The sequence below is a fragment of the Rattus norvegicus genome, chromosome 2 (assembly GCF_036323735.1).
Source record: "Rattus norvegicus strain BN/NHsdMcwi chromosome 2, GRCr8, whole genome shotgun sequence".
Classification (NCBI taxonomy): domain Eukaryota; kingdom Metazoa; phylum Chordata; class Mammalia; order Rodentia; family Muridae; genus Rattus; species Rattus norvegicus.
The window spans coordinates 63,575,082-63,596,694 of record NC_086020.1 but is presented as its reverse complement, the minus strand read 5'-3'; the positions used below and the strand labels follow the sequence as shown (position 1 = coordinate 63,596,694).

The window sequence follows — 21,613 nt, the reverse complement described above, 5'->3', positions numbered from 1 at the left end:
AGCCATTCACAGCCAGCCACTGTTGGCTTAGTTATGGTTTGTATATTCTTGGCCCAAAAAGTGGCACTATTTGGAGGTGTGGCCCCATCAAAGTAGGTGTGTCACTGTGAACATGGGCTTTAATACCCTAGTCCTAGCTTCATAGAAGCCAGTATTCTGCTAGCAGCCTTCAAATGAAGATGTAGAACTCTCAGCTCCTCCTGCACCATGCCTGCCAGGATATTGCCATGTTCCCCTCTTGATGTTAATGGACTAAACCTCTGAACCTGTAAGACAGTCCCAATTAAATATCCTTTATAAGACTTGCATTGGTCCTGGTGTCTGTTCACAGAAGTAAAATCCTAAGACAGAAGTTGGTACCAGGGACTGTGGTATTGCTGATAAACCTGACCATGCTTTTGTTTGGAAGAATGTGGAATTTTAGGACTTTGGATTTGGAAAGCAGTAGAATGCTTTAAATTGGGCTTAATGAGTTATCCTAGTAGGAATATAGAAGACTTTATGAGAGTGATTTGAATTGTGCAGAAGTGGCCCAAGACATTTCAGTGGAGAATTTCAATATGTGGCCTAGAGACTTTTTCTGGTATTTTGGTAAAGAATGGCTACTTTTTTGCCCTTGTCTGAAGAGTCTGCCTGAGGCCAACGTGAAGAAACTCAAGATTAATTGCACTGACAATGGAAGTCTCAGAAACGCCCATCATAGACTTTGTTCTCTGGTTAAGTGTCATGAAGAGCATTTTAAACAAGTATAGCAAGCTAAGAAAGGAATAACAGTGCTAGGAGGAGTGATAAATACAAATTACCATGGGGAAATTGGATTGCCTCTCCACAGTGGAGATAAGAAGGATTATGTCTGGAGTGCAGAAGATCCCTTAGGACGTCTCTTAGTCACATCCTGTGATTAAAGTCAATAGGAAACTACAACAGCCTAATCCAGGCAGGCATGGTACAGGAGGAGTTAAGAGTTCTACATCTTCAGCTGGGGATTTAGCTCAGTGGTAGAGCGCTCACCTAGGAAGCTCGAGGCCCTGGGTTCGGTCCCCAGCTCCGGAAAAAAAAAAAAAAAAAAAAAAAAAAAGAAAAGCACCAGGATAATTGTGTGCTTATAAAAAAAAAAAAAAAAAAAAAAAAAAAAGGGCTGGGGATTTAGCTCAGTGGTAGAGCGCTTACCTAGGAAGCACAAGGCCCTGGGTTCGGTCCCCAGCTCCAGAAAAAAAGAAGCAAAAAAAAAAAAAAAAAAAGAGTTCTACATCTTCATCTGAAAGCTGTTAGTAGAATACTGGCTTCTATGAAGCTAGGACTAGGGTATTAAAGCCCACGCCCACAGTAACACGCCTACTCCAACAAGGCCATACCTACTCCAACAAGGCCACACCTCCAAACACTGGCATTCCCTGGGCTAAGCATATATAAACCATCACAGTAACTACAAAAAAGGTCTGTAAGCTAATCTAACAAAATCTTTTTATGAAATGAAAGAGATTCATTCTATAAATTCTCTAACTCTAGAGAACCCTGAATAATACACCCGCTCTTATAACACTCTGCGTGGCTTCTTAGCAGGTCCTGCAAGCGTCACAGTCCACCAATAATTATGTAGGTCTACCTTCAATGCCTATGTGACATCAAGAACTGCAAGCTCGATCAGGGGAGGCCTCTAGGATGTTTCATTGACTCTTCTGGTCTGGCTCCTAGCCCTCCACAAAAATCTCTTAACAAGTGATGACCACAGATAACAGAATGAACACAGTCCCTGCCCTTCCCCTGTATCTGAAACTTTCCCATCCTCTCTGGCCCACTACCTTCCCCCTCTCCTCTACTCTCTCGAAACTGCCATTTCCAGCATCCCACTTACCACGTATTGCCTTGCATCTCGAGGTACACTGTAGATAAGCTACATCTTCCGCTCACAATGTAAGTTCTACAAGACAGAAAAGGTTTAAACACATTTCCAAAAGTGCCAGTGCTTAAAAAAAGTGGGGGAGGGGTATGGAGGGGGTTGTCTTGGTTTACGATTATCAGTGATTTTAAATCCTCTAATGCTCTTAGTCTCTTACCAAATCAGGAGCATACTGAGCTATGGTCGATTTTCCAAGCAAATTGCTGTCCTTGTTAGTTGGGCAGCTGTGCTAACCCAAAACTAGCCATTGCTAAGGTTTGGTAGAAGATTGAAGGAAAGACTTCCTCCATCCTCCACAGACAGAATTCCCTTCACTGTAATATAAAGTAGGCATAAAGCTAACCCAAAAACCCCAGTGAAACCTGAGTCTAATTCAAATAGAGCCACAACCTGACTAAGAAACAACCACCATTCTTTACTTTCATCCTCAGCTCTTCCCACAGAACACTGCAAACACGAATGAACTTACACACACACACACACACACACACACACACACACACACCACACAAGGCTATCCCAGAACTGGGGAGGCAGAAACAGGCAGATCTCTGTGAGTGCAAAGCCAGCCTGGTCTACAGAGCTGGAGCTCTAGGACGCTCAAGGTTTAATGTAGAAACATCTTTCTAGGGGCTGGAGAACAGCTCAGCAGTGGAGAGCACTTGCTGCTCTTGCAGAGCTCAGTTTCCAGCACCCATGCTGGGTGACTCACAGCTGTCAGGAGATCCAGTGCCCTCTTCCAGCCTCTGGAGGTACCTGCACACAAGTATACATACAAATATGTAGGCTAGTGGCTCTCAACCTCCCTATTGCTATGACCCTTTAGGACAGTCCCTCATGTTCTGGTGACCCCCCCCCCAAACAACCATAAAGTTATTTCATTGCTACTTCATGACTGTAATTTTGCTACTGTTATGAATCGTAATGTAAATATGTGATAGGCAGGACATCTAATATGAAACTGCTGTGACTTCCCATTGATAGCCAGCCATTGTTGGATTAGGTGGATCACAGCGTGCAAGTCATTCTAATAAATCCCCTTTCTATACATGTAGATTCATTCTGTCAGTTCTTTCTGTAAGTTCTTTAACTCTAGAGAAGTTACAAACACACACACACACACACACAAACATACACACACACAAAAATAAAATTTTTAAAAATGTTTGTCTCTATCAAACTTACATATATATATATATACACATATATATATATACATATATATATATATATATGAGCTCTATCAATTACTGCTTAATAAACAATAGCTACCAAATAATAGGATCAATGATTGCTCCTTGGGATTTGAGGCCCTACAGAAACTGAACCCAATCTCTCCCGGGCTATCATCTTACTTCCTTCTCCACAAAGTCCCTGTCAGCCCATAGTTTCTGGATCACTTAACATACCAAGCACTATCATAAAACTTTTTCGCTTCCATTCTCCCTAACTTGTCCAATGAATTCCTAACCATCCACCAACCTCTTCTTGTGAAGAACTCCTGACTTCCTTTGGGAACTCAATCTCATCCCTTCTAGGTTGCTACTACTTAGTGTATACTCACTTCTTTTAGGGAACTTACCAGAATCTGCTGTATGTGACAGTCACGTGTGCCCATGGTGAACTCCTCCAGCATTTACTAGATCCTTGAAATCATGCGCTCATTCAGTCATTCCTGCATCCTTCACAGCCTCTGCACACAGTAAACGGCAGGCAAGTTTTAATCTCCCTCATTGGGTATGTCTCTAAATCACTAAGTTTACATTTTCATTCTATTCCTCCCACAAATACACATTTTCAAAACTACCTGGGAAGCAGACATATTCGGAAGCAGACATATTCACTGACTCCATCACTTACTGAGACAGCATATGTGGGACACTGTCCCAAACTCTGTAGACTCAAAGATGGGTAAGGCGCACAAGCCTGCTGAGTTCAAGGATCGCAAAATCCACATACAAATGTTTATATAATAATAATAATAATAACAACAACACAACATGTCCCAAACACTTTAAAAGGAAAAATGCAATGTGATAAATACAAGAAAATAAGGATGTAGAGAGTCCAGGAGAACAAAAAGGACTGAACTGAAGCTAGAGTTGGACAACAGTCAGGGGAATTAACACCTCTCCACAGTGTAAAAACGGAACGGCATACTCCGTTAGAAAAGCTAGACAATACTGTACCACTCACTGTACTGTGGATGCAAAGTTTAACTCAAGTCAGTGAGTTAATGCAAGTGGGAAATACCTATTCCTGGGAATGCCCTTTGAAAGCAGGGAAACCGAGGGAGCTATTCTGAACAGTTTACTTGTCCAGGACCGGCGATCGACACACGAGGGTTGCAAGGTGTGTCTAGAAGTCGCTGAAACCCCGCACTTTCCCCAGGCTGAACCTGCAGCCCGGCCTCCTGCAGGACGATGAGCAACTGCATGTAGTCTAGTTTGCATCTCCCGCCAGCCTGCGGGGTTAAGTGCCAGACTCCGGGACTCGCCTCCCACTGGAGCCCGGGCCGCCCCGCGCCTACACCACCGCTTGTGCTCCACAAATAGATGAAAGGCATCCCATCCCGCTGCTCCACATCAACGGGATCTGTATCTCTTTCGCCCTGGAGGCAGATCTGCCCCGAAGCTGCCAGACCCAAGCTCCCAGGATCGTTTCGCTCAGTCCCGGACTCCATTTAAATCCCGACCCTCGATTCTCGTTCTCCGAACGCCCATCACGCGCCCCGGTTTACCTACAGATAGTACCGAGGTCGCCGCCATCAAAGCCCAGCCTGGTTACTATAACAGCCTCCACGGCAGAGGCGCCACCCCGCGCCTCCGGAACAGGAAACCCCGGGAATTAAAAAGCAAAGCCGAGAAAGCTGGGCCTGGGGAGGGAAAACTCTCCGGAGCGCGTCGCAGCACCTTTTGTGCTGTGATTGGTAGATCAGAGAGAGTGACGGACGTCTAGTCCAATCGACAATGTCTACAGGTCTCACACACGCCCCTCCACCTTGTTGTCCTCCAATCCGGAAGCGCAACCGGGTGAGCGCGCGTTTCCGCCGCTAATGGACCGTGGGGCGCGCGGCTTGGAGGTGCTGGGCTCCTCTCCCGGGTGTCTCAGAGTCACCGCGGCCTCGGTCGCGCGGAGACATGAGTGACACGGGAGGCGACGGCGCGCGCCTCAGGCGCTATCCCAGGCTCCCGGTGTGGGTAGTGGAGGATCACCAGGAGGTGAGCGGGCGACGCAAGCCACCGAGCCCTGGCAGGAGGGATTCGAACCCCGGCAGCCTGCAGAGACTTGACCAGCACCTAACGCTGGCGCAGCCTGTCCCCCTGCCGACGTCATCATCCTACCGTTTAACGAGGTTACCTACGACCTGAACCCGCGGCGGTGAAATGGGTCCCCAATAATCGTAGAATGTATTATAGGGCTGTCGCTGAAGACGTAAGCCTTAGCGTTTATTAACGTTTTATATGGCAGTGCTTCAGTAGACTTCTGGAAGACAACCAAGCAAGTCTAGATTTGTTTATGGACCTGTGGAGAGTCTCTGGATATAAAACAAAGGGGATCTAGAGTGAACGAAGCTCAGTGGTACAGTGCTGGCCGCAGATCTTGGGTTCAACCCCTGTCCCCAGGAAAAAGTGGGAGAAGGTTATTTACTGATGGAGAAAGTTGGAAAGAAGGTCTATCTCTGAGAAACTCAACTTTGGGTTAGTCTGGCTTTTAAATTTGGTAGTAAACTTGGATGTATAGCGAGTAAGAGGAAAAAGTCATCTAGTCTAGCACCACCATCCTAAAGGGACAGAAAATGCCCAGGTACCTGGAACACAGTTTAATACTAGAGTACGTGGTTCTGGACTGTTGGGTGATAAAGATGGAGATTATCGTCAGAACCATCTACCATTTTTGTATTTTCCCACTTCAGCAACTTGGTGCACTTCAAGTTGATGCAGTTTTTTCTTTTGTTTTGTCTGCACTTGACAAGTGTGTATGCGTCTGTCTCTGTTACAGGTTCTGCCTTTCATATACCGGGCCATAGGTTCGAAGCATCTTCCTGACAGTAATATACGTTTTTTACACTTTGACTCCCACCCAGACCTCCTTATTCCTGTGAATATGCCGGCAGACACTGTGTTTGATAAAGAAGCACTCTTTGGGTAACATTTTTTTTTATCATATTTTATGTATTTGAAATACAACGTATAACATGATAAACAATAGATTCTGCTACACTCATGTTTGGGTTTTTTATTTGTTTTTGTTTGTTTGCCCTTTTAAATTTTAGTTAGAACATTTTTTTTAACTAACTAAAAGAGCCAAAATAAGGATCGAGTGCAGTGGCTGAAACCTGTGATCCCAGCCCTTGGAATGCTGAGGCAGAAGAATTACAGTTTGATGAGAGCCAGGGCTACATTGTAGCCTCTTTATGGTTAAGTGTTGTCAATATTCTTGACAGAAGTCTAGATTCTTGGCAGAATCTAGAATTCTCTGAGAAGTGGCTACAGGGCTTGCCTGTGAGGGATTATCTTGATTGGATTAATAAAGGCCACTCCCTAGGCATTCCTATATGTGAGTCTATGGGTCCATTTTCATTCAACCACCACACATTCCTACCCTTGATAACCAATATCTTAGTGTATCTGGCTATGTTTGTGTGTCCACTTGACATAAGCTGGAGTTATCACAGAGAAAGGAGCCTCCCTTGAAGAAATGCCTCTGTGAGATCCAGCTATAAGGCATTTTCTCAATTAGTGATCAAGGGTGGAAGGGCCCATTGTGGGTGGTGCCATCCCTGGGCTGGTAGTCTATACCCAAGTTCTATAAGAAAGCAAACTGAGCAAGCCAGTAAGTTATATCCCTCCATGGCCTCTGCATCAGCTCCTGCTTCCTGCCCTGTGTTAACTCCAGTCCTGACTTCCTTTGGTGATGAACGGCCACGTGGAAGTGTGAGCTGAATAAATCCTTTCCTCTCCAACTTGTTTCTTGGTCACGATGTTTGTGCAGGAATAGGAACCCTGACTAAGACACTGCCACTGGGGCCAGACAAGGCAATTCTTTCATTTTTGCCCTTGCAAATGACACCCGGATTCTCCATCTGTTTGATTCAGTCCATTGCTATGTGCCATTTTGATTGAAGTTTATGATTAAGATTCGTGCTCTTACAAAAGTGATTAGAAAATGAGATAGTATTTTCAATACTAATTCAGGTAAGTAATGTTCTGACTATTCTTTGATCCTCCACAAGCTTACAAAAGCTTGGCTGGAATACAGACTCCAGAGGTTCAGTCCTGTGTCTAAATAACCAGTTAATTGATCTTTCAAAGACAATTCATTTCAGAATTCAGTGCTTTTCCTTGAAGCAACTGTTGTACTTCACGGTCTACAGCAGAAGTTTTGGTGCAGCCCTCTTTTTGCTTCACAGAATATTTTAAAATATCTACTTAGGAACAAGAATTAATAAAACCAAGAACGTTCTTCAGTAAAACTACCTTTGGACAAGGGCGATGTAACTCCATAGTAGATCACTTTCCTAGGGGGCGAAACATGCAGTGACTACTAAAAGACCTTGGGTGTCGTGGCACTGAGGATACCAACCCACCGTGATGCTTGCATGCCATCAGTACAAATGTTTATTCAGAAAACAGTATTTCACTGGACAGATGGCTCAGTAGTTAAGAGCACTGATTGCTCTTCCAGAGGTCCTGAGTTCAAATCCCAGCAATGACGTGGTGGCTCACAACCATCTGCAACACAATCTGATGTCCTCTTCTGGTGTCTGAAGAGAGTGACAGGGTACTCACTTATATAAAATAAACAAAATCTTTAAAAAAAGAAAGAAAGAAAGAAAGAAAGAAAGAAAGAAAGAAAACAGTATTTCTGTGAAATTAGCGTTAATTTTGCAGTCTTGGGAACCTCCCAAGGGGCCATACTGTTAAAACCTGCTGTCTTAATGTTTGGAGGAAATCATTTGTTAATATTCTAATGTTTCCATTTTTTCCAGAGAACTAAGTATTGAAAATTGGATTATGCCTGCAGTTTACGCTGGCCATTTCTCTCACGTAATATGGCTTCATCCCACATGGGCCCAGCAAATCAGAGAGGGCAAACACCACTTCTTAGTAGGCAAAGACATTTCCACCACAACCATCAGGTAATGTCCTCGTTTTCGATGAGTATGAGAGGATTTGAATTCTTCTCATTACACTTTGGATTCCTGAAGTAACTTCCTACTACAGGGTCATGGTAGGCCCCAGCCCCGCCAAAAACAGTTCTTGAACCACCAAAAACAGAGTTTTGATTTTTTTTTTTTTTTGCTCTCCTTCGGGTAATCTTTGTATGGTTACTAGTTAAATTGATTTGCTCTGTTTTAAATAACATTCCCTAGAATTTGGGTTCCATTGCTGGCTAACTCCATCTAGTCTTTGTTGTGCCAACATAACCAATGGTGCTATTTATATTTAGTACTATAGAACCATAGTATGTACTACTGTACGACCATAACTGTAGTACTATATAACCAGTGGTGTATTTTTTTCTGCTCCTGATGCACCTATCCTGTGTTGAATTTAACTCTTAGAAGTAAGCCAGGCAGGGAAGCGAAACACGTCTATAATCGCAGACCTTGAGAAGCTGACATGGAGGGGCGGGGCTCAAAGTTAAGAGTCAGCCTGAACTATAGAGCGAGACCCTGTGTTAGATGCAAAATAAGGACTGGAGATATAACTCCATAGTACATCACTTTCGGGGAGGGGACAAACTTGGGAGTTGTGGCACGTATCTGTAATCCCAGCCTTCTGGAGGTAGAGGCAGGAAGATCTAGAGTTCAGGGTCATCCTCAGCCCCAGAGTGAGTTTGAGTCCAACGGTGGGTACATGAGACCATGTTTCAAACAAGCAAAAGAACAACAACAAAATGCACTGGTTTTGTTTTTATTTTTAATAAGTCAGTGTCTGGACTTACTTAGGTTTTACATTTATTAATGTGGTTTTCGGTATTTAGTCTAAGATAAATTATTATGCCCTCTGACTGGAACTGTATGTGTATCAGGGTTTTTGTGTGAAGTCCTTAACCAGCATCCCCTGTCATGTGCTGCTACAGAGTCGTCTTTAGAAGCAGCAGTCAAGGTCTGACTTCTCTCGGGATAAGAGATACACAGAACTTTCTGGGCCCTAACAGATAATGAAAATTGTGCCCTTTATTTCTGTTTCCGTTTTTATGACAGTATTACTTCTGGTGGTGTGTGTTTTGGTCATTTATGTGAGTAGCATCATCTTGACTTATAAAAACTGTACTTACTATATAATTTTTAAGTATTTAGAACTCAACATGTAACAAATATTGTACGTAATATTGGTCTTTATGAGAGTGAGTTCAGTATGTTGAGTGGACCTAATAGAACCTATAAAATCAAGTCACTTCATAGCTTTTTTTTTTTTTGCTGCTGCTATCTGACAGACTACAACAGCCCTTTTGTCTCCCAAGTGCTGGGGTTAATGGTGTAAACCACTGTGCCCAGCTTGACAGGGATGTGTGTGTGTGTGTGTGTGTGTGTGTGTGTGTGTGTGTGTGTGTGTGAGGTTTTTTGTTTTTTACTTTGAGACAGGTTCTCACATTAGCTTGCATAGCCTACAACTCTCTCTGGAGACCAGGCTAGACTTGAACTCACAAAGCTGTGCCCCCCAAGTGCTGGGATTAAAGACATGCATCACACACCTGCCGTGGTTTTTCTGAGACAGGGTCTTACTCTGGCACATAGCAGCATAGATATTTTTGGAAACTTAATGCATAACAACAGTTTGGGAATATTTTGCTTACCTCATGGTGTGTGTTAGTCTAGCAAGTACAAATGTGTGAATAGCCAATCGCATATAACCATGAGTCTGAGTTCACTTATTTACAGAATAGAAAAGGTAAAACTTGCTTTACTAAAAAGATTATAAGACTGTGAATATAGCGAAGTTGGTAGAGTGCTTACAGTACAAGCATGAGAGCCCGAGCTTGATCCCAAAACCTATGTAACAAAGCTAGGCGTGTGGCACTTACGTCTAATGCCAATTCCAGGGACCCAGAGACAGGCTCATAGGCCAGACAGTACAGCCTACTTATGAGCCCCAGACCAGCAATAGTCTCAAAAGCAAGGTGGGAGATACTCAGGGGGATGACCCCCAGGATGACCAATAGCTTCCATATGCACACACTAGCTTACATACCCACATGTGGACTATAAATTTAAGTTGCGGTTACAGTCATTGTCTTTAGTAGGATGTTAGTTTTTAACAAGCTTAGACTTTGTTTTTCTGTCATTGATTTGTTTTGAAAACTGTCATTTTAAATTTATAGCTATGGGGGCTGGGGTGGAGCCTCAGTTAGGTGTTTGGTTAGTGTGCTTGAAGGCCCAGACTCAATTCCTATGGATAGGTGTGTCGGTATATGCCCATAATGCCAGCACTCAGGAGAGGTCAGCACTCAGGAGAATCAGTAGCTTAGGCTGTGTATTTAAAGTGTGGATAGGTGAGAAATAAGTTGTATTATTTTCATGTAGTAGAGTATGTGTCATAGTGAGGGTTTTACTGCTGTGAACAGACACCATGACCAAGCCAACTCATAAGGACAACATTTAATTGGTGCTGGCTTACAGGTTCAGAGGTTCAGTCCATTATCATCAAGGTGGGAGCATGGCAGCATCCAGGCAGGCATGGTGCAGGAGGAGCTGAGAGTTCTACGGCTTCATCTGAAGGCTGCTAGCAGAATACTGACTTCCAGGCAGCTAGGACTAGGGTATTGTATTAAAACCCACGCCCACAGTGACACATCTATTCCAACAACGACACACCTCAAAATAGTACCACTTCCCAGGCCAAGCATATGCAAACCATCACAGTATGCCTCTGAAAAATGTATTTGAATTTAGTGTTCTAAGTCCTCACCAAGACATAATATAGTCAAAAAGCCCAGAACACACAGATATTTCTAGAATCAGAATAAATATACACACACACACACACACACACACACACACACACACACCCCTATTGTCCAAGATTCTTGGGCTGCTGAGGCAAGATCACTTGAGCACCAGAGTTAGTACCAGAATGAGCATCATGGTCACACTATATCTCTTTTTTTTTTTTTTCTTTTTTTTTTTTTTTTTTTATTAACTTGAGTATTTCTTATATACATTTCGAGTGTTATTCCCTTTCCCGGTTTCCGGGCAAACATCCCCCTTCCCCCCTCCCCTTCCTTATGGGTGTTCCCCTCCCAACCCTCCCCCCATTGCCGCCCTCCCCCCCCACAGTCTAGTTCACTGGGGGTTCAGTCTTAGCAGGACCCAGGGCTTCCCCTTCCACTGGTGCTCTTACTAGGATATTCATTGCTACCTATGAGGTCAGAGTCCAGGGTCAGTCCATGTATAGTCTTTAGGTAGTGGCTTAGTCCCTGGAAGCTCTGGTTGCTTGGCATTGTTGTACATATGGGGTCTCGAGCCCCTTCAAGCTCTTCCAGTTCTTTCTCTGATTCCTTCAACGGGGGTCCTATTCTCAGTTCAGTGGTTTGCTGCTGGCATTCGCCTCTGTATTTGCTGTATTCTGGCTGTGTCTCTCAGGAGCGATCTACATCCGGCTCCTGTCGGTCTGCACTTCTTTGCTTCATCCATCTTGTCTAATTGTGTGGCTGTATATGTATGGGCCACATGTGGGGCAGGCTCTGAATGGGGTCACACTATATCTCTTTACAAAAGAAAGAAAAAGTCAGGGTAGAGAAACAACTCAGCAAGTAAGAGCACTTCCTGCTTTCTCAAAGGACTGGAGTTGGGATCTTAGCACCCATGTTCAGGAAGCTCACACGCACCTGTGTCTCCAGCCCCATGAGATCCATGCACACCTAAACATACATATATCAAGCCTGTATAACAAATGTCTAGTTTTCCTAGCTCTTCCTTGTCCTGCCTTTCGTGTGTGTGTGTGTGTGTGTGTGTGTGTGTGTCCCACTTTGTAGCCCAGTCTAGCCTCATACTTGCCTTACCAGCCCCGCCTTACCTTTCCAAGGTCTGAGTTATAGACATGAGTAAGTACAACTGACTCCCTATCTTCATGTTCCCCGAACTCTTGAGTCCTCATAGTAACTTTCCACGTTCATAGTCAGAGCTGGTTAGCGGGGACAGAGAGAGTATGTGCCATTCACCTGTTCTGTCACAGTCACTGATCAGAACTCGTGTGGCAGACATATGGTGCTAGCTCGGAATTTGGAGAAAGCTGATTCTGCTGAAAAGAAAGTGCAAGTGTTCAAACCCCTTGGTTTTGTCACGTGTCTTATGTCTACAGTGTCACAGTATAATGTCAGCTCACATGCCCGTTCCTTACAATATTTTTTCTTTTGGTCCAGGGTTACAAGTACAGATTATTACTTCCTAAGTGACGGTCTGTTTGTACCTGAAGATCAGCTAGAGAACCAAAAGCCCTTACAGTTAGATGTGATTATGGTAGAACCTTACAAACTCTGTAGCAATCAAGATGACGGTGACTCTGTGTCTTCTACAAAGAAGCCCAGGCTGGCACTGGGAGGTGGAGAGAGCACTGTCGCTGCTGATGGAGACTCTTGCTCAGAAGGACATCGAGGGGATGCAGTGACACCAAGAAGTGACTCATGCTCTGGAAGTCAGCAGAGCCAGGGCACAGCCAGCACAGGGGAGATTCTGGGCATGTTGAAGACTGGAGATGCGTTTGTTCTGGATATTGACTTGGATTTTTTTTCTGTCAAAAACCCCTTCAAAGAAATGTTCACTCAGGTAAATGTGGTAGTTTGAAAACATAGGCCTTGACAATTGCATAGCAAGTCTCTGGCTTACAGATAGCAAGCTGTCTGCAAACATCCACATGATATTTATTTTAGGTTCAAAGGCCATGTTTTCTGCCACATATTCTTCTGTTCTTTTCCAGTCTTTTAAAAATTATATACAAGTTAATCATCCCTAGTTAAAAATTACAAAACCTAAAGTACTTCAAAATCCAGAACTTTCTATGAACCCTGATGATGTGCACCTGTAAAGTCCCCAGATACTCCAAAATCTGAAAGACTCTGGAATTTGATAGGACAAAGATATCCAACCTGAATTATACTTTATAATTTACTAGCCATATTTTTATTTCTTATTACACAAATTTATTTATTGGAGGGGGAGAGTGATAGGACATGCCATAGTGCACATGTGGATGTCAGAGAACAACTTTTCAAACCTGGTTTCAAACTTATCTCACTGGCCCATCTTTAATTTCAATATAAACAAAGATAACAGGACAAGATATAATGGCACACACTTGTAACACCAACACTTGGGAAGTAGATATAGGAGATCGTGAGTTCAAATTCAGCCTGTGCTACATGAAACCCTGTCTCAAAAAAAAAAAAAAAGATAGGTAATTCAGCTTCTCGAATCCATTGCTTGCCAACTGTGTCATCCTGGGAAAGGTACTGCCTTTCTGACTCGCAGCATAAGCAGTCACTCAGCCTGCAAAGGGTGTGCCTCAGTACTAGAGTACTTGCCTACCTTGCTCAGGGCCATGGGTTCAATCTCCAGTGCTACAAAGAAAGTGTGTAAGTAAACCCCAGCTCGGAACTGTACAATCAGCAAAGCATGGAAGACTGCTGCAGTGTGGTACTAAATAAAACAGTGAGAGCAGATGCAGCCACTTCATATGGCGCTGACTAGCTATGCTTTTAAGAAGGAGTTTTATTTATTGCTTTCATTTACTTCCAAAGCCTAGATGTCTTGGGCATCTTTTCTTAACTCAGGGTCTGTGTCTGCCATTCCTCAGGCCAGCATACTTTGGTACTCAGAGGTCTCTGTAACTAGGAAAGTAGCCGCATAGCACACAAGGGGGACTTCTGTCACTGTCATTGAAGACATACATGACTCCCATCAACAGCTGAAGCCCATTTAGATCATGGGTTTATCCATTCACATAATGGTAATGGTATTGGAAATACTTTCATGACCTGTTAGCCTATCAGCTAAGTTTTATACTATATTATGCCCAGCTAGATAAACTTGTACTGATAAATTAGGACATCTTTGGAAATCTAAAGTATACAGTATGCCTGTTTATAATACAAAGATAGAGTATACAGTTCTCAATCCTTTGGGTGTTATCTAGGATGTATCACAGACACTGTTGGGAACTGCTGACCTTGGGGGGCTTTTTGTTTTGTCTTACAGGATGAGTACAAAATTCTACAGGAGCTTTACCAATTTAAAAAGCCTGACAGTAACCTTACTGAGGTAAGCCTTGCACGTTCTCACTAAAACCTGCCGCACTTCTGTTTTCAGTGAGAGGCTACAGAGTTCTAGCTGGCCTCAAAGTGAGCCTCCTGAGTGCTGGAATTGTGTGAGCCGCCATGCCAGGCTCTAAGAACATGCTGTAGCTTAGTTAAATGTTCTTGACTCTGCAGATTGTGTGTGTGCATATAGATGCTCACCCACACAGGTGTGTGTGTTGGTGAAGGCCCCCTTGGTGCATAGGAGATATTTTTAGCTAAGTAAACTGGTATTCTCATCATAATAATATTTGGTTTTTTGAAGGAGCAGCTGTAACCTCAGTTTTTCAATGTTTTTAAAGGAAGATTTGGTAGATGTTGTTGATGCTCGAACTCATCAGTTAGAAGATTTAGAAGCAATTTTTGCTGATTTGTGTGACGGTGATAGTGAAGAAACTGTACGGAAATGGGCTTCGAACCCTGGGTGAGACCCCTAAACTTTTTCTTCCCAAATATGAATTATCCACCCTAGATACATTTCCAACTTTGTTGGGTGAATTGTTCTTTAAAATTAGAGTTGAAGTTTAGGGGGACCACTTACTCAGAGTACTTGCTACATCACCATGAGGACCTGAGTTCAGATCCCAAACATCTGTTTTAAAAGCCTGTCTCTGTAAGACTATGGAGATGGAGACAAGAGTATGCTTGTCGCTCACTAGCCGACAGCCTAGCTCAGTTGATGAACACAAGGGTCAGGGGAAGATCATTTCTCAAAAAGTAACTAAAGACGACACAGTGTCATCCAGTGGCCTCCAGCCTTTACTGAGTATTATTTATGTGCTATGTGCTCTCTGTCAAAGGCTTTAGAGGTAGAGACAGGAAGACTGGGAGTTGAATATCAGCTGTATATTGAATTACAAGCTTAAGTTATAAGTTACAGGCTTTAGTAAAACGGTCAGACAAAGTGATGCACATTAATCCTAGCACCTCGGGGTAGGTACAAAAGGATCTCTGAGTTCCAGGCTAGCCAGGGCTACATAGTGAGACCCTGAATCCAAAAAAAGAAGTTCAGTCCCTTTAAAAATATCCAATCTCTTTAAAAATCTAAAATCTCTTTTAAAAGTTCAAAGTGTCTCTACTGTAGGCTCCTGTAAAAATCAAAATTAAGTTAAATATTTTTTTACTTCAAGAAGGAAGAACCAGGGCACAGTCACAATCAGATCAAAGCAAAACCAAACACTGCAAATAATTCAATGTCCAATAATCCAGGATTCATTCACAGTCCTATGGGCTTCTCCAGGGGCCTGGATCACTTCAACCTTTCCCAGCAGCACGCAGTTTGCCTTCCAGGCTCCAGCTGGCTCCCCTCCACTGCTGCTGCTGTTCTTGGTGGTCATCCCCTGGCACTGGCATCTCCCAAACTGCTGGGGGTTCCTTGCTGCAACTGGACTGTGCTTTTACCAGAAGCCCCTCCTGGGCTCTCTTCAAGGACTGCAGCCCTGCCACATAGTGCCAAGTGTCAGATACCATGGATCTGTCAGATCCCATATCACATCAAAGGAAGGCAGGGCAGAAACCTGGAAGGAGGAGCTGGCGCAGAGGTCTTAGAGAAGTGCTGCTTACTGGTTGGCCCACTATGCTTAGCTTGCTCTCTTACCTGCAGCCTGATTGTTACAGAGACGTTTTCTCTACTGAGGTTCTCTCCCCTCCAATGACTTCGCCTGTGTCATGTTGACATAAAACTATCCAGCACAACCCCTAACCCCAATCCATGGATGTAACTTACGTGCTGTCTGACGCTAATTCTACTCACGGCTATTGTATTTAGTGACTGGTGGCTCTTTTCTAGAATGGAATCACTCGTCCCACTTGTACAGAGCCTGACAAGTCGGATGGAAGTACCAGACTATGAAATGGTAAGTGCTTTGTCATTGTAGGTTAATGCTCTATACTGGCAATTCCCTAGTGCAATTCTCGTTAAACTGCTTCATTCTGTTCATGTTACTGCTCTCTGAATTATTAAAACAATTAATGAGCAATATATACTTTTTAGAAACAAGAATTTTAAAAATATTTTCTACCAAAAAGATCCTTATTTTATCTAAGAAGCAGGGGGGACTGGAGAGATGGTTCAGCTGTTAGAGGCTGGGCTCACAACCAGAACTATAAGACTGAGTCTGACTGTTCTGACTGTAATTTGATACCAGGTCCCACGGAGCCTGTGGCCTATGAAACTCCCCCTCCCAGTTGTGGTATTTCAGGCGTGCCCCCCACACCCGGCTGCTGTCACTTGTTTGTCTGTTTGCTGTGCTTGTTGACAATTCAGTCGGCTCCACTTCGTCTAGGATCTCAAATGTCATCCACTCACTGATTTTTTTTTTCCTATGTTGTGGTAAGATTTACTGGGTAACTCTGGCTGACCTGGAACTTGCTATGTAGACCAGGCTGGCCTCAAACTTCTGTGGTGAGTGCTAGAACTAAAGGAGTGTGCCACCACACCCAGCCATTAGTTCTAACTTAGGCTCTTTTCCTTTCTCTGAAAACTTAACTGATCATAAAAACCAAGAGAGAAAGAAACAAACTGTGTTTGGTCCAAGAATTTAAATGTTTGTCGGTCGGGACCTGCGTGGAGAGGCAGAGATGTTTCTAATTGGAATTGCTAAGTTCACGTTGCTTTATTTACAGCATATATTTTCCTCTTTGACTCCAAATTTGAGAAAATTCAAGATTTCAAAGTTCAGTTGAAACCAGGAAGGGCATCACTGTAGTCTCCGCCCCCTGGGAACAGTAGCAGTTCTCTGGCTAGCCACAACTACATGCTTTCTTCAAAGCCGGTCGGGGTGTACAGCCAGGCCCGGGGTCAAAACTCAAAGTTCAGGAGCATGTGAGATTGTTAAGCTACCACTGAGACTCCCAAGTGCTCTGCGCCTAACCCTTCTGTCCTGTCAGTGAGGGCTGCTTTCGTGTTTTCTTTGTTTGTAGAATGCTGTCATACCACTTTATCTGAGCTGATGTTTCCTAACTTCATCTTCATTTATGGAAAAAAATAACAGCAAAAAAAGTCATGATTAATGCTTGCTGTGCTCTTTCCTGAAAATGGAATTTGTTAGTAGCAGATATTGGGGCTGGAGAGATGGCTCGGCAGTTAACAGGACCAGCTGCTCTTCCAGACCTAGGCTCAGTTGCCAGCCCCACAAGACTGCTTACAACCGTCTGCAACTCCAGCTCTTGGGTAGCTCATACCCTCCCCGGGCCTTTGTGAGCACTACACACGTGGTGCACAGACATAGATGCAGGCAAACACCTATACATACAACATTAAAAATAAAATGATAAACATGATATTCAGGGATTAAAAATATAATGGTGTGGATTTATCATGAAATGTGTCTTCAGGTAAGTATGCCTGAGGCATATCCTTTGTGTGTGTGCGCGTGTGTGTGTGTGTGTGTGTGTGTGTGTGTGTGTGTGTGTGTGTGTGACAGAGACAAGAGAGACAGATAGAGAAGGGGGGAGAGATGTGTGGGGTGTCAGACTCTATAGCCTGGGTTCTGGCTTTATGCAGCAAGCACTTTTACTGCTGAGCCATCTCACTGTCCCACATCCTTTATGTTGAGATAAGGTCTCACTGAATGTGGAGCTCACTAGCTTACCTTGGTACGAAGGCCAACAATCCCCTGTCTCCTCACTGCCTATTGCCTCTTCTGAAATTAGTGAATCTTAGAAGGCTTTTGTTTTCAGTTTTGGACCGTGACCCAGTGCTTGTGCCCACTAAGCATACACTCTGCCATTGAGCTATATTCCCAGCTTATTGTGTCATTTTACATTCCTCCTACTGTCAGGTTCACCAGGCTGGGCTAACCTGCGATTATTCAGAACTTCCGCATCATATCAGCACAGAAGAAGAAATCGAGTATCTTATTCAGTCTGTGTATTCTTTATTGAAAAGTCTACCAAAGCCTACTCTTGTGACAATTGCAAGGTAAGTGTGTGGTCTGGATACAGCCCATCAAAGATGTATGTCCACGGGGAGATGGCTGTGGGTAAGGTGCTTGCCACCCGAGTATGCGGACCTGAGTTCAGCTGTGGTGGCGCAGGCTGGTAGTAGGCACTTAGAGGCAAAGGCAGAAGGTCACAGGAAGTTTGAGAGCTGTCTAGTCTACACAACCCGTTCCAGGCTTTGGTTCTCCTGGCCAGTACATCCTGTCTCCATACAAATACCAATCCTTAGTAATGAAAACAATAAAGGGCAGTTCTTGGAAAACCCTAAAGTAGGCAGGCATCTCCGGCTCCCGGCCAGAACTGCAGTCGCCCGCGTGGCTGAGCACTGACCGTTCTCACTGTTCTTCCCCCTTTTCTCTTGGCTTCAGGTCGAGTCTGGATGACTACTGTCCTCCAGAGCAAGTCGACATCATTCAGGGAAAGGTCCTCGATGTGCTGGGCTCGCTCTACGGGACCCTGGAAACTCACCTGGTGTACTCAGAAGAGTCCCCTCCATGTTGACAGAGTGCTGGGCTGCTGTGCGTTCTGGCACAGTGACAGGACTATTGTTTGTGAGCTTTCAGAGTGCACTTTTTAGTGAACTTTCAGTCGGAATCAGTCAGACATTTTGAATCTCCAAGCACATATCAGTGAACAACAGTACAGCATCGGGGTATCGGCAGGGGTTCTTGTTTGCACCAAATCTGTTACCCCGGTTGATGGAGACGGTCGGCTGTCTTCCTTGCTGCCCATCGCTGCCCTGATTCTGTAAGGTTTTTTTCTCTTTCCCCAACAGGACTTTGGGTCATATAATTTATTTATTTATTCATCAGCTGCTGTTTATCTAGCACTTTTGTGTGCCAGACACTATTAGCGACAAGATGCCCTGCCCTCCTATGGAAGACACGAGAAGCAAACAATGGCCTGCAAACAGTCTCAGGGAAAGAAGGGAGGGCCACAGCTGTGTCTGGCACAGCGTCAGTTCTCAGGGCAGCCAGCCTGACAGGAAAGTAACACTCGCAAAAGTCATGTAAAAGGTCTTGCCAGTCCGTGACAATGTTTGCAGCAAGTCTGTCAGTCTAAAGATGTTGGGATTGTGCCCACCCTTTTGCTAAATGTTCTCCAGACTTGTTTTGGTTGAGTAAACCTAATCAAACAAAATTATAGGTGGTGGTGGTGGTGGTGGTGGTGGTGGTGGTGGTGGTGGTGGTGGTGTTATTGGTGGTGTTATTGATTGGTTGGTTTTAATTTTCTGAGACAGGGTTTCTCTGTGTAGCCCTGACTGTCCTGGAACTCAATCTGTAGAGTAAACTGATCTTGAACTCAAAAAACCCAACTGCCTCTGCCTCCGAAGGACTGCACCACCACTACCCAGCTGCTTACAGTGTTTGATAACTGGAAACGCCTTTTGGGAGTTTTTTCCTTGGTAGTCATCTTGGGCCTCAGTTGGCATTAAGCACTAAGTATCATTTTTATGGCAATCAGTCAAGCATCTAGAAAGTTAAGAGCACTTGCTGTCCTTCCCAGTACCCACACGGCAGCTCACAACATTGTAACTCCAACGTTCTCTTGTGACCTCCCAGCACCACACACACATACGTGTACATACCCACATACATACCCACACATAAACATATAAATAATATTTTTTAAAGAACCAAGGACAATAAATTTTCCTGATGAGCCAACATTTTAAGGAAAAAAATAAGAAAATTGCATCTTTGTGACCTGACATAAATACCCAAGGATAACTGCCATCCAGCCTTCTCACGGTGTGACTGAGCACAGTGGGTCCTCCCTTAGCTGAATTCTAAGAGTGAAGAATAGTTTATTGTTTGAAGCAGTGAGGAGAGCACTAGGGATATATTTCATAATACATGAAGAAAGGAGGGAAGACTAATGCAAGTTTGTACTGTAAAGAAGAGTATTTTCTGCTACATGCATTGGAGATCACCCTTCATATATTTAATGAGCGGAGTTTAACCTTAGTGACCCACAAGAGTGACTGTAGACACCACTGTTTAACCCCGAGTTCCCACCCCTCCAGCCATGAATAGGACTGTCTTTATCATGGAAGTTAATGCCTCAGTTTGCCTTTTTTCTGCACTTTGTTTCACTTTTGTTCAGTAATTACTTTTTAAGTGCTTAATTTCTTTAAAGGGTCAGATGATGTGCAAAGAAAAATAATAAAACATCTACCACCCAGCCTGATTTCATTTTCACAGATCATTCGTCTCTTGCCTGCATGTGTGCCTGTCAAGTAGCCAGGATCAGAGTCTCCTCACTTCAGCTAGTGCTCCAGGATGTGTTACCCTTGTCATGCAGTACATGGAACCATATTCCATTCTTAGGGGGTCATGTTTTCCTCTGGTGAATTCTCGTGGCACTGAGATTTCCCAAAATCTAATACTATGAAAGCTTGTCTGTATTGTGGAAACAAAACCAACTGATTTAACCTTCCAGTCTGATACCCAAAAGGTTTGTGTTCTTACAAAATCAGAATTGTAAAATTGTTTTTTAAGTTTTGAAAATTTCTTGTTAAGAGTTCTGTAGGGCTGGAGAGATGGCTCACCAGTTAAGAGCACTGACTGCTCTTCCAGAGGTCCTGAGTTCAATTCCCAGCAACCACATGGTGGCTCACAACTATCTGTAATGGGATCCAATGCCCTCTTCTGGTGTGTCTGAAGACAGCTACAGTGTACCCACATAAATTTTTTTTAAAAAGTTCTGTAAATAGACATTTCTATGAATAAATTATTCTATGTGCAAAATGAAATTAAATGATGTGTTTGGAAGTCATAAGGCTTTCAGGTCAAACTAATTCTTCATGTCGGTAGACTTCATAGAGTTTTAGCTATGTTTTTGTTTTGATTTTTTATTGTTGGAGGGGTTATTATGACTCCAATGGACTCTGATGTGATTCATCATTTTTTAACCTGGATAAAAGTATTAGTTATCCAGGTATACGGTACACACCTGTAATCTCAATACCCAAGCTAATGAAGGAAGATTCCTATGAGTTCAAGGGCAGCCTAGGCTACTGAGTATTATCTCAAAAAAAGAGAACAAAAATTCCATTTCCTTTACAAAAATCCTAGTGTTTGAGGTAACACACATACACACACACTGTTGAATAAAGCCCAGTTAGTAAAATATAAATTTGCACATCCCAAACAGGAAGATAACTAATACACCTTTCATTTGTACCCCTGTGTCAGTGAGGGGACCCATATACAAATAGTACGGCCCTTCACCCCTGAGCCATGTCAGCCCCTGAATCCTGAGTTTTGAAATAATAGTTGAAGTCTCAGAAGTTCTGTGAATAGATGATTTTAAGAGTAGAGATCTTTATTCAGAAAGATAGGTGTACTCCCATAAGGAAAGAAGTGAATAGGGGTTTAAATAGTCACTCATAATTTAGAACTTTTAAAATTATTTAACAAAATACGTATCTATTGGTAACATTTGTAAATTTTTTATTACTTTAGTGTT

General features: G+C 43.5%; 2 protein-coding genes across 11 annotated transcripts in view; one reads left to right on the top strand and one right to left on the bottom strand.

Annotated features, from left to right (window-relative positions):
• Positions 1 to 4,810, bottom strand: part of Drosha (drosha ribonuclease III) — a 111,804-nt gene extending 106,994 nt beyond the window's left edge. For 2 of the 7 annotated variants that reach the window (XM_039102207.1, XM_063281744.1), the window contains exons 1-4: positions 4,641 to 4,789; positions 3,483 to 3,593; positions 2,613 to 2,656; positions 1,856 to 1,921 (exon numbers count right to left, since the gene is read on the bottom strand). In XM_039102207.1, the coding sequence (XP_038958135.1) occupies positions 1,856 to 1,872 (17 nt within the window). In that variant the 5' untranslated portion in view covers positions 1,873 to 1,921; positions 2,613 to 2,656; positions 3,483 to 3,593; positions 4,641 to 4,789. Of the gene's footprint in view, positions 1 to 1,855; positions 1,922 to 2,612; positions 2,657 to 3,482; positions 3,594 to 4,640 lie in introns of all 7 variants that reach the window. The other 5 variants (XM_006232050.5, XM_063281745.1, XM_039102206.1 and 2 more) reach the window with 4 other exon arrangements.
• A 120-nt stretch (positions 4,811 to 4,930) lies between these two features.
• On the top strand, positions 4,931 to 20,347 carry C2h5orf22 (similar to human chromosome 5 open reading frame 22). Of its 4 annotated transcripts, none has more exons than NM_001107654.2 (9): positions 4,943 to 5,121; positions 5,903 to 6,048; positions 7,893 to 8,042; positions 12,272 to 12,674; positions 14,103 to 14,165; positions 14,503 to 14,624; positions 15,990 to 16,056; positions 17,983 to 18,122; positions 18,511 to 20,347. In NM_001107654.2, exons 1-9 carry the CDS (start codon positions 5,041 to 5,043, stop codon positions 18,641 to 18,643), a joined length of 1,305 nt encoding a protein of 434 aa, NP_001101124.1. In that variant the 5' UTR covers positions 4,943 to 5,040; the 3' UTR covers positions 18,644 to 20,347. The 4 variants fall into 4 exon arrangements, with proteins under 4 accessions (XP_038958132.1, NP_001101124.1, XP_006232110.1 ...); XM_006232048.5 differs by lacking the exon at positions 4,943 to 5,121 and adding an exon at positions 5,122 to 5,255 and having other exon boundaries at positions 18,511 to 20,326; XM_006232047.5 differs by lacking the exon at positions 4,943 to 5,121 and adding an exon at positions 5,286 to 5,601 and having other exon boundaries at positions 18,511 to 20,326.
• The last annotated feature ends 1,266 nt before the right edge of the window (positions 20,348 to 21,613 follow it).